Raw genomic sequence first — 15,638 nt, 5'->3', positions numbered from 1 at the left:
GCGCGCAGCACTTCCCAGCGGGTAAGCGGGCGGCGGTTTCGTTTCACGGGGGCGGCGCGGCGCGATGCCGGCCTGCGGCCTCTGCGGGCAGGCGCTGTCCTCGGAGGCGGCGGGGCGGCGCAAGCAGCTGGGCCGCCAGCCTCGCTGTCCCCTCTGCGGTGCTGCTGCCGCCACTGCTGCTCTTGGCTGTGGGGAGCTCCGCCCGCAGATTGAGGCAGCCCACCCCCCCGAGTGCCCCTTCTGCGGGGAGGCGGCGGGGCCGGAGCTGGAGGCGCACGTCAGGGCGCGGCACGGGCACCTGCTCGGCGCCCCGGGCACAGGTGAGCGGCGGCGGGGAGGGGTCGCGCCTGAGCCCCGCGGGGGGCGGAGATCGGCCCTGCGGGGTTCTGCCGGTGTGGCGGGGAGTGAGCGCCCGGGGGTGGGGTGGGGTGGGGTGGGGTGGGGTGGGGGCGCTGCCGGAGCGCCCCGTCCGCGGTGCGGGGGGTGCAGCTGGAGAGAGCTCCGAGAACACGCGTGGGAGGCGGCGGGGGAAGGTGGTGGAGGGAAGGAAGGGACGGCGGGGGAAGGCCATGGGGGCGTCAGGTGGAAAGCCCGCTCCAGAGCGGGACAGAAAACACTACAACGGACGAGCCTGCGGTGTTTTACGTGCCCAAAAGACACCGTCCGTGTCAGGGGAAGCAGGTCGTAAAGCTTTTGCGTGACAGCGAGGTGGTTTTCACCTGTTCAACGTGCAAAGGTTTGGCTTTGCCTCTCGAAGTCTCGTCTGTAGAGACTGCTCTCCTGTAGAGCAGTGGCAGGACGCTTTAGGGAAAGGGAGTTTTCAGTTCGAAGTAGAGACTTAGGAAAGATCCGGGACCGAGGTGTTCTGAGGTACTGAACGTTGATTTGGAGACCGCAAGTATGTTCTGGGCGATAAAGTTGGAGTAAAGAAAACAGTTATTTACTAGATTGTATTTTATTTTAAGCGTTGTCAGAATTTTTTTTCTGACTAACTGTCCAAAGTTGCTGGTAGCTATTTCAGAAACAGCATTGGCATCTCTGCTAGCAGGTAATTCTCTTAGAAGACTGGCATTCTTGATGTAACAAGCTATGTTTACTGACAAGAAAAACAAATTATTATTACATTGCAGAATGTGGCAGAATCAACCACACTGTGTAGTCTGTGATTAAAAATATGTTTTCTTATAGAAAAAAAAACCAAACAAAACAGATCTTACCATTGAATAATATCTTCTATGGGTGCAAATAATGCAGAGCTTGAATAAATAACTTACTTGCCTGCATGCCAATTTCTATTTTTAAAATAGTTACATTAATAGTGTTTTGGGGTTTTTATGTACATAGTGTGTTTCAGGAAACTGTGTTTGCAATGTTATGCGAAATGTTGCTGGTGAATTTAGATGATTATACCATCAAGTTTCCCTCCAGCCAGTCATGAACTTTTAGCTTGGGCAAATGTTTTCCAGGAACAGCTAACATAGCGTATTAATTCTTGTGTTTTTTGAACCTAGGAAGGTGCAAGTAAAATCTAGGCACTCAAAAGGAGGGCAGTAAAGATGGAGTCAGGCTCTTCTCTGTGGTGCCCCATGACAGGACAATGGGCTGTAGCCACAAGTCAAAATACGGCAAATAACATTTAAACACAAGAACACTTTTTTTTTTTACTGTGAGAGTGGTCAAACACTGGAATAAGTTGTCTGGGGAGCCTGTGGAGTGTCTGTCCTTGGAGTTATTAGAAAACTGGCCCTGTGTAACTTAACCTATTTAATTTGACTCTGCTTTGAGGGACTAGAAGATCTCCAGAAGTCCTTTTGAACCTTACTTATTCTATATGGTACTCTTCAATAATAATTCTAGAACTACAGAAAGAAAATTTATTTGAGGAAATGCAGGAAGACCAACAAAGTAAGAGTGTCAGCCAGCACGTTTTACTTTATTCTCTCTGCCCAACTACTGTTTTATCACGTGAATGTTAAAGTAAGGAAGTATTCTTCTGTTAGCAGGACAGATCTTTTAGTTAACGGTTTGATATTCCAGACTAAGTATTTATTAATACAAATATTATGGTAGCAAATTGTAATCTAAGTTAAATGAGGTAAAACTTGATTAATAGAAGGAAAATATGTCTTAAACTTGTCAGATATTTAGGTACAAATTCTTAAATGGTTAAGAGAGTACCAGCTGTTTAGAATTTGCTGCCTTTCACTGGAGAATTTCAATGGCAACACAAAATTAATTACTGTGTATTTATCTTAGAGACTGTGTATCAGTTAGGGAGGTGATTCTCACAAAACTCAGGAATTGCATTAATCAAGAAACTGCATTTCTTTTTCAGACACAGGAAATGGTGAACAGCTATATGAATGTCCAATGTGCAGTCTTACCTGTACAGACATTCACATTCTTGAAGAACATGTGGATTTACACTTAGAGGAACATAGCTTTTCAGAAGGTACATTAAATGATACAGACTTGCTAATACTTGAAAGCATTTACAAGTATTTGCGTGTTGCAGTATAGAGTTAAATTAAGACGAAATTTAAACTAAATATTTCCTTACTTAAAAAGAGGACTGGACACATACATAGTGAAGTTAACATAGTTAATAGCAAGTCCTATCATTTGCCCAAATGCTCTGTTTAATTACACATGCTGAAAGAAATATTTGTCTAGGCATGCTTGTTAAGTAAATGCACTGTATTTAGCCAAAACTAAACTAAAACTTAAAGTGAAAAATTTTTTAAAGACAGCCATATTATATATTTTTTTCCTAGCTTTATGGAAGATTTACATACATGAAATTTAGAGTGTGGCATATTCCAGTGAGATGAGCTGAAAATCTGTAGCTTATGAAAACTTTTTTTTTTTTCCTCAGTTCTTTTCTCTAAATGCTTGTGCTGATTATTAGTCATACCAATAAAGTAAAGGCATCAAAGTTAGTGTTCTTATTAGCATGGTTAATAAAATACTAGAGATTCCCAGTCCAGTTCTCTGATCCTAAAGTTGGTTTTGTCACTTTGTTATGAGGCTGCTGGCAGTGGTCCTAAAAGCTAAGAAGTGTGTGGTATTCATGAAACTGGGACTTCTTGCAAATAATGAAGTGAAACATAGTAAAAAAAAAAAAAAAAAAAGCTATTTTCTTAGTAGTAGAGGTACATGCATTATTTGCTGAGTAATTGCTCCTGTAACTACATAAACTTTGTCCAAGTCAAATGTCTGAGTCTTGGTAGACTGAATGCAGTCAGTCCTGTTTAGTGTTCATTGCTAATAGTTCAAAGTAATGTGGGATGCATCTCCTAAAATTAATGCCCAGTTGTGTTTATGTATGTCTGCTTAGAAAAAAATCTTTAAAAATTAAATAAATGATCCATCAAAGCATTGTTAAACTTCCTGATCAAGTCTTCTCTCTTTGGAATGTTATTCTTGAGTAGGTGGAAACATAAGAGATCTAGAACTGGCTCAATGGCTCCAAACCGAAGAAGATCAACGGCAGAGATCAGAAGAAGAGAAGCGAGAGAGGGAAGAATTTAAAAAGCTGCAGGTACAGTAATATTTCTAAATGGTAAACTTCTGAACAGTTGTGCCATTAGAGGCTAAGTATCTTGGAACTGTAGTGACCTAGAATGGCCATACCAGGTCAGACAGGCTGTGTTGAGGTAGTGGTGCAGGAGTGGGTTGCAGTCAAATGCAAGCTCTGGGCAGCCCTGATGCTGGCACAGGCGCTGGGCATACCTGCCTTAAGCTACTTGACTTTACTGCTTTGAGTGGTGCTAGCTCAGGATGAGGCTTGGTGCTCCCTGTGCATGCTGTAGTGCTCTCACCGGGGGCCCTGGCACACCTGCGGCCTCGTACTGTGCTGCACACAGCTCTACTGCTCTGTCTTGCAGCAAAGTCTGGAGCCTATTCCCTGGCCAAGTGCCTGAGGCCCTGAGGATCCTGACTATCCTCTTCCTGGATACCATCATCTGCTCCAGCGACCACTCCCCTGCTAGGTCCTGCTTCCTGCTCCCGCCTGATAGCTCATTTCCCACTCTCCCTACCTCCTGGCCATTGACTGCCTTTGTGCCAATGGCTGGCTGCCCAAGAGGGAGCAGAGGGATGTGCCTGCTCTTCCGGATGTGGCTTTCCTAGTCTCACATTTCTGCTCAGGAGTGAAGCTTGGCCTTCAGCTCTAAAATATCACAAATCTGAAGTTTTTATGTCTCACTGTTCACTGGTTTTCAAAGTTACTGATCAGGCGTACAGCTTCTCAAAATCACTGAAGGTGAATTAAAAAAATGTGATTTAAATCATGCACATTCCATGCCTAACAGAGACAATATGGCTTGGATAATTCTGGAGGCTACAAGCAGCAATTCCTAAAGAATATGGAAAGGGAAGTTAATAGAGGAAGAATGCAGCCTTTTGAATATCACAAGAGAAAAGCTGACATGATGGAATATTTGGCTTTTGGTATAGAAGATGAGAAAACAAAGACCTCAGGTAAAAATGCTGAAATTATACAACTAAGACTGTATTTTGTAAACCTAGATTGTAGTGACCAAACCTGTCTTTAAAAAAATCACACGATTGGATGTTCAATATTGGTTGCATTCTGGTTTTAACGCTTATTTTCTAGGTCAATCTATACCATTTTAGTCCTAAACTAATAAGGAAATTAAAGCTTAGTATATTTCTAATCTTTATTCTAATCTAAAGACTTTTTTCCTTCTTTTGTCCTATGGAACCAAGTTGTCTGGTTAAGGGCCCAAACACAATCAAAAGATGCAAATGTCTCATTACAAGTTGGTTGTCCTTGAGTGTATGCTTGTGTACTAATCAGTACTCATTGGTTCCTAACCTAGTGTAGGTGTTAAAATTTACAGTTGCTTTTTATCTTGTGTTTCAGTTAGTCGTACTGTCATGTAAGCTTGTCCCAGGCAAGCACAGTGTTCATCTGATTACAAAGTCCAAGAGAGAACTGGGAGGAGTAGACATCTACTCAATACATCATCTTTGAAATGTTTCATAATTGGTACAGAAATACAGTGCCGATGGATTTTGATGTCCTTTTCAAAAGGCTTCCTTGTCTTCACTTGCCAAGACCACAGTTCTCAGGTCCTTTAGCTTATTGCTAGTGGTTCTAGCTTACAAAATATCCATTTGGTTCTTGACAGGTAAAGTAAAATCTCTTCTATAAAATGTATTGAGTGGAAATAATACATTTAAATTTCTCATTCTTGGTAGTGCTTTAGACTTCAGAGAGAAATTCATAAAATAGTCTCTGATGGCTATGGAATGATTGTCTTCACAATAGTACGGTAATAAAGGACTCTTGAGAATTTACATTTACAAATTAGAGAGAGCATTCCCAAGTATGTTCTTTTGTGTAACAAAGGAGGATTTGGAATATCCTGCAAGTGGATTTTTATATTGACAGTAATTCTCAAATTCTGTGCCATTCGTTTTCTTGTCTTAATTTCTCCAGGAAAAATTATTTTGAGGGCATAAAAGGATAATATAGTATGTGTAAATATTTCCATGTTTTTAAGGGAATGTACTGGAGGTGGTAGTGGCATAGGAGTGCCTTTACTGGTGACATTACTTTTCCTATTTCATTGAAATAGTTCCTATGCATATCACGGTTTATAACGCAGTCCAGGTTGTTTAATTTAACGTACTCATTGTGTAGCAGCAGTGAAAAAGTAGCTTGAATTCTGAAAGCTTCATAGTACTTAAATTCATCAAAGTAAAGACCATCAAAATGAAATAGGTACCATGTCCACTGGTTTTGTGATTTGGGTTCTGGATGTAACATAGGATCGCTTAGAAGTTTTAAAATAAATTGTCTTAGTCTGTATCTGCTCCAAGCTGGGGAAAGAATATTTTTCTGGCAAATTTTGTAGTTCGTTTTACAGATAAACTTTATATCTGATCTTCTTTTAGGAGTGATTGAAGCATTGTGCAAGTACTATCAAAATGAAAACAAAGACGTGAGGCGTGTATGGCTTTCAACAGGAGTAGATCACTTCCACTCATCTTTGGGCGACAGAGGCTGGGGTTGCGGTTACAGGAATTTCCAAATGATCCTTTCTTCACTATTGCAAAACAGCTTGTATAATGACTGCTTGAGAGGTATTAAACAAAACACTGCCTCTTTGTTTCACGTACCTTGGATGACAACCTACTGACTGATGTTTTACCTTTTCATTTACACACAAAGGCTTAATAGGTCAGTGATGCCTATTAAATGTTTGTTACAACACTGGAACTTACTGTTCCAGAGGTGAATACTGGCAAGGTGTAATGTGGTTGAAGTTTTAGCTTTAGTTTTTTTGGTGCATCTTTGTAACATTAACTGCCTTGTATAAAAGAAGCGGAATATTTTTAATTAACAGGCTATTTCAGTAACTGTAACCACAGTTCAAAAGCTTTTCTGTTCCAGATACTACACTGATTCCAAGTATACCAAAGATTCAGTCCATGATTGAAGATGCCTGGAGAGAAGGCTTTGATCCTCACGGGGCATCTCACTTCAACAACAGTTTACATGGTTCCAAAGCATGGATAGGAGCGTGTGAAATTTATTCACTGTTAACCAATCTCAGGATAAAGTAAATATTGCTCTCTCTCTTTTTTTTTTTTTTTTTTTATTTTTATTTTAAGGTTGCGTGCCTTTAAAGGTCAGAGTTGCCAATTGTGTGATGACAAAGCCACCTTCAATTTAACCAACCTGTAAACAGATCTAATTTAGCACAGCATAAAGCTGTGTAACTGCTTATCAGGTAGATAAACTGAGTAACTACTTAGATCATTAAGACTTGGTGAAGAATTATGCTACATATGCATAAAATAAAACTTAATTGATTAAAAATGTAATTTCTCTAGAAGTTTCTTCTCAAGAGGAATCTGAATTTCATGTGCATAATTCTAAAAGCTGTTAATTGGATTCTGTAGCATACGTGTATCACATACAAAAAAACCCAAACTTTTTGTTTTTCATAAGCTTCAGAAGTTCTTGTTAGACTGAACAGAGTAGAGTGTTTCTTTGTAGTGGAATGTATCTTCCAGTTTTGAACAGTATATGTTGCTTTGTAATTATGTGTCCCCTACTTCTGCATGTAGGGGCGGAGGGGGGAAAAAAAAGTGGTAATGACCAGTTGATGCTTGTAATGGCTCTGTTTACAAAACATTCTTGGTGCAGGAGGAAGGGACTGAGAAGTTAAAAAAATTGTTCTAACAAACAACCTGCTTGAAATTTTATTGTTGCTTTCATTCTAAATGTTCTGTAGGTGTCAAATCATTGACTTTCACAAACCAACTGGCCCTATGGGTACACACCCTCGTTTATTCGAGTGGATTTTGCATTACTATTCTACAGATAATGAAGGTGGTGCAAATGCAAAAGTAGTGTGTACTTCCAAACCACCTATCTACTTGCAACATCAAGGTCAGTATCACAATATGCTGGCTTTTTACTATTCTTTATCTTTCTTTATATGTGCTACCGTTCAGAGCACCATTTTATGTTCCTTCTTCATTTAATTGAAGGCATGGCTTTGTTTTTCGATAATTTTTTTTTTTATTTAGTAAGAGCAACATTAAAGTCTGTATTTTTATTGGATGGAAAAGCTGGATGTGATTGGAATCTCAGCTTTTTGACATTTGCTCTTTACCTGTAGCTATCTTATTAAATTTCAAGCAATGTCTTCCTTGATCTGAAAATACCTAATGGAATTCATGTGTTTTTAAAATACTGAAACTCTATTTTGAAATTAGGTCATAGTCGTACTGTTGTTGGAATAGAAGAGAAGAAGAATAGAACCTTATGTTTGCTACTGTTTGACCCAGGATGTCCTTCCCAGGAAATGCAGAAACTGCTAAAACAAAACAGTGATGGTACTAGTCTCAGACCACTTCGGAAATTTGTAGGTAGCTTAAAAGAAAAGCAATACCAGATAGTGGCTGTAGATGGTGTACTCTCATTGGAAGAGAAAGCTGTAAGTATTTTGGAAAATAGTTTCTGTCTAAAAAAAACTTAACAGCATCTGCATCTCTCCTTTAATACTCAAATGCATATGCATATATGGTTGTTTGGTGAATTTTTTTCATCTTTTCACTTTCCTTGTTCTTCTCTGCTACTTTCTGCTTATTATCTGTGAATTGAGTAGTCACAGGATATCAAAACCAAAAAGGTTTTCAATGTAAATGCATGTCACCTTGATGTATCTGACAACTTCAAGTCTTTTATGAAGCTTGTAGCTGTTTGCAGGTGTAAATTAAGCTTTTATTTTTTCTTTTCATTAACTTACAAGAAAATATTGTAAGTAATTCATTATGGGCATATAAGGTACTTACAAAGCATTAATGGTCCAAAATTATGTTCAGGGATGTTTATTGCAATTTTATAAAGCTATGTGGTATCTATCAGCATTTGATAGTCGAAGAACATAGCGCAGAGATACTGAGGCCTAACCATCCAATGTCTCATCAGCTTGAAGGCTAGAACTAGTGCATTCTGCTTTCTGAAACTACTTAGAACTTCATATATTCAAAACACCGCTCTGAGTAACTTACATGTTTAAGCTGTTGGCAGTTTTATAAATCCTATCCATGTGGTTCACTTCGGCCATTGTAGATTTTTAAGGCCTTAGAATTTTTCAGATGAATGTCAGATGTAATTTTTATTCTTAAGCTTTTTCTTTCCTACACTAACAAATTGATTCTGAGAAACCATGCTCCAATTCTGTCGTGTCTTATCAGCACTGTTCATGTTCAAGCTTCGGGACAGACTTTTACTTTAAGCTATGAAATAACTGGTGACTGAGTCACCTGATCAACTGTATTTAACAGTTGTATATTGAAATGAGGTATTGTCTTAAGTGTCATCTGCCTGTGAACATGTCAGAAATAGCAGTAAAACATAGCCAACCCCTCTTCCTCCTGCTGGCAAAAGCTTTACAATTCAGGATACAGTAAAAGGAAGAGTGCTGTATGGGATTTGTCTGAGGTATTTTGTTTGGTTTTGGGTTTTTTCCTCTTTTCAAAGATTTTATTTATATTTACAAATATAAATTATTTTTAATTTTGTCTTGAAAGCTCCAATTTAATTAAGATTAAATATAACTCCCTATACTCATTAAGCTTACTAAACTACTAATTTGGAAAATGCTTTTTAAAGTAGTATTTTTGTTAATTAAACGATTTCCTTTCCTCTCTCCCCACGTTTTTTAGGCTCGCTGCCATGCTTCTCAAGTCTTAACATCAGAGAAGATTCCTTAAAGGATGCTTTTACTACCTCTTTTGGAGTCTGCTGGATGCAAAACATTAAACTTCTGGACTGTGACCTGAACTCAACAATTTTTAGACTTAAACTATGTCTCCGTAAATGTTTGGGGGCTCTTGCGAAGCACAACAGTAGAGTAAACCTGTAGTTTTGACCTTCAATCCAAACTTTACCCTCCTGATGAATCCATAACTCTGAAGTATTAGAGTTCTTGTCTTTCTACAAAATTTGCTGCTTTTTTAGTTGCTTAAATTACAAAGCAACACCTGCCAGCCCATAGCAAACTATGCACCATAGTTAACTGTCAATAAGTAGTGGATAGAAATACTATGGAACTACTTTACTGGAGTGCCTCTGTAAATATATTTATGCTGACTCTGTGGCCAGTGCTCTATTTCTTAAGTAAATTTGATCAACAAATACCTATTATGCCTCAACAAATTCTCCTGCAACTATTTGCAAAGTACAGAGCTAGTTCAGTGATTTCACATAATACCGTCTGTTCCACCAGGAATTAGTTTACTACTGAACTAAATCAGTTAGCTGGCTTCTCTAGATGTATCACTTGTAGACATGAACATGTCTGCTTACAAGGTGGATCAGTCTTAACATGAGGTGTGAGGTCTGAAATAGTGGTGTCTAAAGTGGGGTGGTGTGGTCTAGAGGCTACACAAGACAATCCATCGGGATGTAGGACGAAAATATTTCTTTTGTACCATGAATAAATAAAAATATTTTGTAAGTGTTTATTTTATCCTTCTTTTAATTTCTGGTTTTCTGTATGTTTTATATTGTATATCCCCCTAGGTGTCGGAGGCATCTCAAAAGCGTATTTGAACTGACTGTGACTAGGGGCAGGGTTAGTGCATTTTAAGACACTGGAGCTATCTACTGAGATGAATATCTTGGGTGTCTGAGGCACCCTGCTATATCTAAGACATGCTGCTCTGTCTGGGTGTAAAAGTCCTGCCTCTCTCCAGTAGGACAGCTGAAGGCTGGGAGGGATGGTCGAGTGTGTTGCAAATAGCACTAGATGCCTTTGTTTAAGCAATTGAATCATGCCATGGCATCCATTTACTGTAACTAGAGCTTACATACTTCCCTTTCATTTAGACTCTCTTGCATGTTGACATCGATGTAGGTGTAGGAGTTTTACCATTAACCTGTTTCTTTCATGTTTAATATACTCTAGCAATAAGAACGAATAGTCTTTCAAAGTAGTGAAATGCACAACTGGGTAAAATGTTACAACGAATAAATCAATAACTTTTCTGAAACATGCATGAAAGTAAAAAATTTAATTATGAAAATGTGTTAATTCCAGTAGGTATGTAGAAGTGACCTGGGAAAGGGTTAAATATTTAGGACACTGGAGGAGTTGAGACTAGGGACAGATTTCACGGGAATTGGAGGACCACCAGCTCCCATATTAGCCCTGGTCTGTGTGGCACGCGTTTGTATGCCATGTGGAGTTTTGCAGCCTCTCACAGATACACTTCAATCTCTTCTGCTCTGTTCCGTCACCTCCCCTGTGACTGGGGCTGAGCCTATTCCTGGCTAAGGCTCTGCTAATTCCAGACCAAGCATATGCTTCACCCGTGTCACGCTGTGCCCAGATGTGTAAGCCAAAGAAGAAGGAATTGCAGCTCAGCCCCAGCACTTGACTTACGTGTTTAAACTGCCATTGGGACCAAGCTGGTGTTTCACTGAAATGCTGTAATGTGCCAAATCTCTTTGTACTGGCTTGTACATTCTGTTTGATTCCTGTGTAATCACTGTGGGACAGCTAGATTGTAAGTGCAACAGAAGGGTGGGAGTGTCACTTGATCTAGCTGAAGATGCCGTTGCAAGGCCTTTTGCAACAGTGATTTGTGGCACCACCTGGACAGTGATGAACCATTTGAGATACCTGATTCCATGTGTGTCAGTGTGATCTTATGCCAAGATCCCAATAAATTTTGTTTGGTGTGGTTTTTGTTTCAGTTTGTTGTGTTTTGTTGGGTTTTTTTTGTTGTTGTTGAGTTTTATTTGTTTGGTTTTGTTTGTTGGGGTTTTTTAACAAGCACTCTGGGAATGTCAGAGCAACACATGCCTAATTACAGATTCATTAAGATCAAGTTCCTGGTGTCTCACTTCTTTCAGCTTGACTCCAGGAATGCCATGTAAAGGTCCAACCAACCAAGGTAATAATGGTATAACGAAAAATAACCTTGTCAAGGAATGGCAGCTGGGACAGGGTAATGGAGTCACTTTCAAACATTAGCTAGACACCACTGGAAAGCAAGCAGTGGGGTAAAAAAAAAGTTAAAATAACTCTAATGAGACCCAGGACTTACAGCCTGAATCGCTACCAAAAGTTTGTTCTGAGAGACAGAAAGTGCGTTTGGGCCCAGTACTAACTAAAATAACTGCTTAAGGAATGTTGCCTCTTATCTTGAGACTCCTCTGGGTTCACAGAAGCTGAACTTTTATCTTCTTTGCAAATAGTTGCCTCAGAGAAACAGGATTCTGGTTGGATCTATTCTCAAGACCTTGAGTATTTGGTTAACCACGTGGGTGAAGAAACTGACAGTGTGTTTCGGAAATTCCAAGAGGGACTTTGATCTGTTTTTCTCTTCCTGGGCAGCAGGACAACGGAAGGAGTGGTACACTTCTGTAATCAGAAGTAAATCACAGAGACTTGCCATTGCTGGGGGTCCTAGCCCCCAGCTAGTTCAGCTGCAAACTGTATTTTCTGGAAAAAAAAAAAAAGCGAAGAATTGTCTGCAAACCTACGCAAGAGAAAGCACACATTGAAAAGCCTCCTGAGTCTGTTATACATCGAGTGCTGAAGCAGTTTAGTCTTTACATGGAGTAAACTAACTCTCAGAAAAGCTTCAGGTAATGACAGTGAAAATTGCCGTTTGGGTTCGTCAGAAGCTGTAACTGTTTTACCATGATTTTGAAAATGTGTTCATTTCTCCTTGGGAACAATATCAAAACTCTCTGTAAATTCAAAATTTTAGGAGCAAAATATTTCATTATTTTTCCTCTATTCAATTTATCTTACATATGAGTTGTCCAAATACTTTTTTTACATGCTATAATATTAAGAACTTACAGAGGTTTTAATGTGAATGTTATTTTGAAGCAAAAAGTCCATCAATCTACTTCTAGTATGCCAGTAATATTCTAGTAAGTCTAGTATTTATTTCTAATTTACATTGCTTTATAGATAGACATTTTTATGTTAAGTGTTCCTAATTGAAGGTTCCAGTGAAAAATGTGGATTTTAGTGACCCCTAGGTTTTTCTCACAGAAACAATTTTAACACATTCTAATTATTCTCTTGGGCTACATGGCCATGAATTTCCTTGCGCCCTCCAGCCCTGAAAGTAAATATTTCCTCTGCACAGACAAGCGCTCACCTGTACAGGGTGTTTTCTAGCAGCAAGTGCTGAGAGGGCTTATACTGCAGTTGGGAAGTGTTTATTTCCTAAGAACTGTCAGATGTTATACATCCATCTTTCATTATTCTGTAGTGTCAGCACAAAGTCAGGCTGAGAGAGTTGGGGCTGTTCAGCCTGGAGAAGAGGAGGCTCTGGGGAGACCTGATAGTGGCGTTCCAGTACCTCAAGGGGGCCTACAAGAAAGATGGGGAGAGGCTGTTCAGTAGGGCCTGTTGTGATAAGACGAGGAGTAATGGTTTTAAAATAGAGGAAGGTAGATTTAGATGGGATATTAGGAAAAAATTTTTTACAATGTGAGTTATAGAACACTGGAAGAGGTTGCCCAGAGAGGTGGTGGAGGCCCCATCCCTGGAAACATTCAAGGCCAGGCTGGATGAGGCTCTGAGCAACCTGATCTAGTCAGGGATCTCCCTGCTGCTTGCAGGGGGGTTGGACTAGATGACCTTTGAAGGTCCCTTCCAACTCTAACCATTCTATGATTCTAAAGTCAGCATTCATCTCTGCCTATTCTAGCATCTTGGGTGATAAATTCATCCTCATGGAGAATTTGTGTCTGTTTCTAAATCACATCAAATTAATGTTTTGAGGTAACATATCTTCCCTGAGTTTAAAAAAAAATAATGTTTTCTTGCAGACTATGTGTGTCTATAGAAAATTTAAAGATAGGTTATCATTCTTTATTCATGCCTTCAAAAGCACATCAAGTTAGAAAAATCAAATCTGGAGGATTTTCTGAGGAGTGAAAAGACAAGGGTTTATCCAGTCACTTAAGTAAAGCAGTTATTATTGTGTAAAATAGTAAGTTTATCCTAAATAAATAGGAGAGGAAATATCATAAAGCTTTTGCTTGAGGAAGGAACAAAACATCAGTATGCAACTACTCCCTCATCAAGTTTCCTGCTTCTCATGCAGCACATCCAGTACCGACAACAAATCCTGGATATGTGATATTTTACTTACTAAAATATTTTTTTTAAAGTTGAATAAATAACCTCTTTATACACCTCAGTAAAAAATCCAAAAGTAAAAAAAAATTAAAAAAAACCCTTTAACATAAACTATTTCTCAACTCCTTCCTTCTAATCTTTATCTCCAGAACTCTGGACATAAAAGCACATTGTGTCATAGCTTATCTCTGCTCGGGACCAAGCTACGCAGCCTCCAACTCACTTTCCCTCACCCTCTGAGGGAATGGGGGAGAGATGATATAATGAAAAGGTTTGAGGTTTGAGATAAGGATGGGGAGGATCATTCATCCCTGGAAACATTCAATGCCAGGTTGGATGAGGCTCTGAGCAACCTGATCTGGTTGAAAACATCCCTGCTCCTTACAGGAGGATTGGGCTAGATGACCTTTAAAGGTCCTTTCCAACCCAAAATATTCTAAGTTACTGTTACGGGCAAAACAGACTCAACTTGGGGAAAACTGTTTCAATTTATTATTAATAAAACCAAAGCAGGATAATGAGGAAGAGAACAAAAACAACTTCCCCTTACACCTCCCTCTTCCCAGGCTTAACTTCATTTCAATTATCTCTACCTCATCTCCCCCCTGCTGAGCAGCACAGGGAGGGAATAGGGAATGGGGGTTGCAGTCAGTTCATTACATGTCATTTTCCACCGCTCCTTCCTCTTTGGGGGAAGAACTCCTCGCATTCCTCCCCTGCTCCAGCATGGGGTCCCTCCCACGGGCTGCAGTTCTTCATGAACTGCTCCGGCGTGGGTCATTTTTCCACAGGGTGCAGTCCCTCAGGAACGGCTGCACCAGCATGGGCCCTCCACGGGCCACAGCCTTCTTAAGAGATCTGTCTGCCCTGGCGTGGGGCCCTCCACAGGCTGCACGTGGATCTCTGCTCCTCCATGGACCTCCATGGGCTGCAGAAGGACAGCCTGCCTCACCATGGGCTGCACCACGGGCTGCAGGGGAATCTCTGCTGAAAGCAGCATTACTCCTCCCCCTCCTTGGCATCCACAGCTGTTTCTCTCACAAAAAAAAATTCTTCACAATCAGGCTCTGGTAGATGCCTCTCATGTTAGAATCACAGAATCATAGAGTAGTTAGGGTTGGAAGGGACCTTCAAAGGCCATCTAGTCCAACCCCCCCTGCAAGGAGCAGAGACATCAGGTTGCTCAGAGCCACTCCCCACCTAGACTTGAATATTTCCAGGGATGGGGAATCTACCATCTCTCTGGGCAACCTGTTCCAGTGTTCCACCACCCTCAGTGTAAAAAAGGTTCCTTAGATGGTCCCAAACCTGCTCTTCTGTCACAATGAGCAGTTCTTCATTCTCCCAGCTTTTGTCTTATGTGTCTTGAGCAATGTGACTAGTGCCCTTGCGGGCTAAGACTGAGGCAAAAAAGTCATTGAGTACCTCAGCCTTCTCTATGTCCCAGGTAATCAGGTCTCCCGTTTCATCCTGGAGAGGGTCCACCTTCTCCCTGGTCTTCCTTGTATCCTCAACCTACCTAAAGAAACTTTTCTTATTGTCCTTGACATCCCTGGCCAGATTTAATTCTAGCAGTGCTTTAGCCCTCCTTGTCTGGGCTTTACCCATCCTTCTCTTCATATCTCCTCTCTTCACTTTGCAGCTGAGCCAGGCTGAGTTGGGCCCAGATGGCCACCTGGTGGGAGGCCAGAGGGTGAGGGCCACAAGACCCACAAGGCTCACGCATCCCCCTCTGCCCCTGTTTCTGCACATCTTTTTTTTTTTTAATTATTTTTCCCCTTGTTAAATACATTATCACCGGGGCATTATCACCAAACATTCCATCACCAATTGGCTCGGCCCCGGCCAGCAGCAGGTCTGCTCTAGATCCAAACAAATCCACCAGAAAAAGTGGAAGCTTCTAGCAGCTTCTCACAGAAGCTGCCACTGTAGCCCCACCACTACACAAAACCAGTACAGAGTGGTAGAAGATGACAT

At 40.5% G+C, this 15,638-nt stretch overlaps 1 protein-coding gene across 1 annotated transcript; it reads left to right on the top strand.

Annotated features, from left to right (window-relative positions):
- Positions 1-38: 38 nt before the first annotated feature.
- ZUP1 (zinc finger containing ubiquitin peptidase 1) lies at positions 39-9,866 on the top strand. The gene is made up of 9 exons (XM_086745452.1): positions 39-320; positions 2,336-2,452; positions 3,432-3,541; positions 4,314-4,482; positions 5,926-6,114; positions 6,425-6,593; positions 7,272-7,429; positions 7,759-7,979; positions 9,214-9,866. Exons 1-9 carry the CDS (start codon positions 65-67, stop codon positions 9,259-9,261), a joined length of 1,437 nt encoding a protein of 478 aa, XP_086601578.1. The 5' UTR covers positions 39-64; the 3' UTR covers positions 9,262-9,866.
- The last annotated feature ends 5,772 nt before the right edge of the window (positions 9,867-15,638 follow it).

The sequence above is a fragment of the Chlamydotis macqueenii genome, chromosome 3, assembly GCF_036417535.1.
Source record: "Chlamydotis macqueenii isolate bChlMac1 chromosome 3, bChlMac1.mat, whole genome shotgun sequence".
NCBI lineage: Eukaryota > Metazoa > Chordata > Aves > Otidiformes > Otididae > Chlamydotis > Chlamydotis macqueenii.
This window is presented reverse-complemented; position numbering and strand designations above follow the sequence as displayed.

Excerpts from the sequence above, each read along its gene's own strand:
- ZUP1 (XM_086745452.1), top strand. The coding sequence starts at position 65 with ATGCCGGCCTGCGGCCTCTGCGGGCAGGCGCTGTCCTCGGAGGCGGCG. Across the intron at positions 3,542-4,313 it reads AAGAATTTAAAAAGCTGCAG|AGACAATATGGCTTGGATAA; the intron begins GTACAGTAATAT and ends CATGCCTAACAG. Across the intron at positions 6,115-6,424 it reads GTATAATGACTGCTTGAGAG|ATACTACACTGATTCCAAGT; the intron begins GTATTAAACAAA and ends TTTCTGTTCCAG.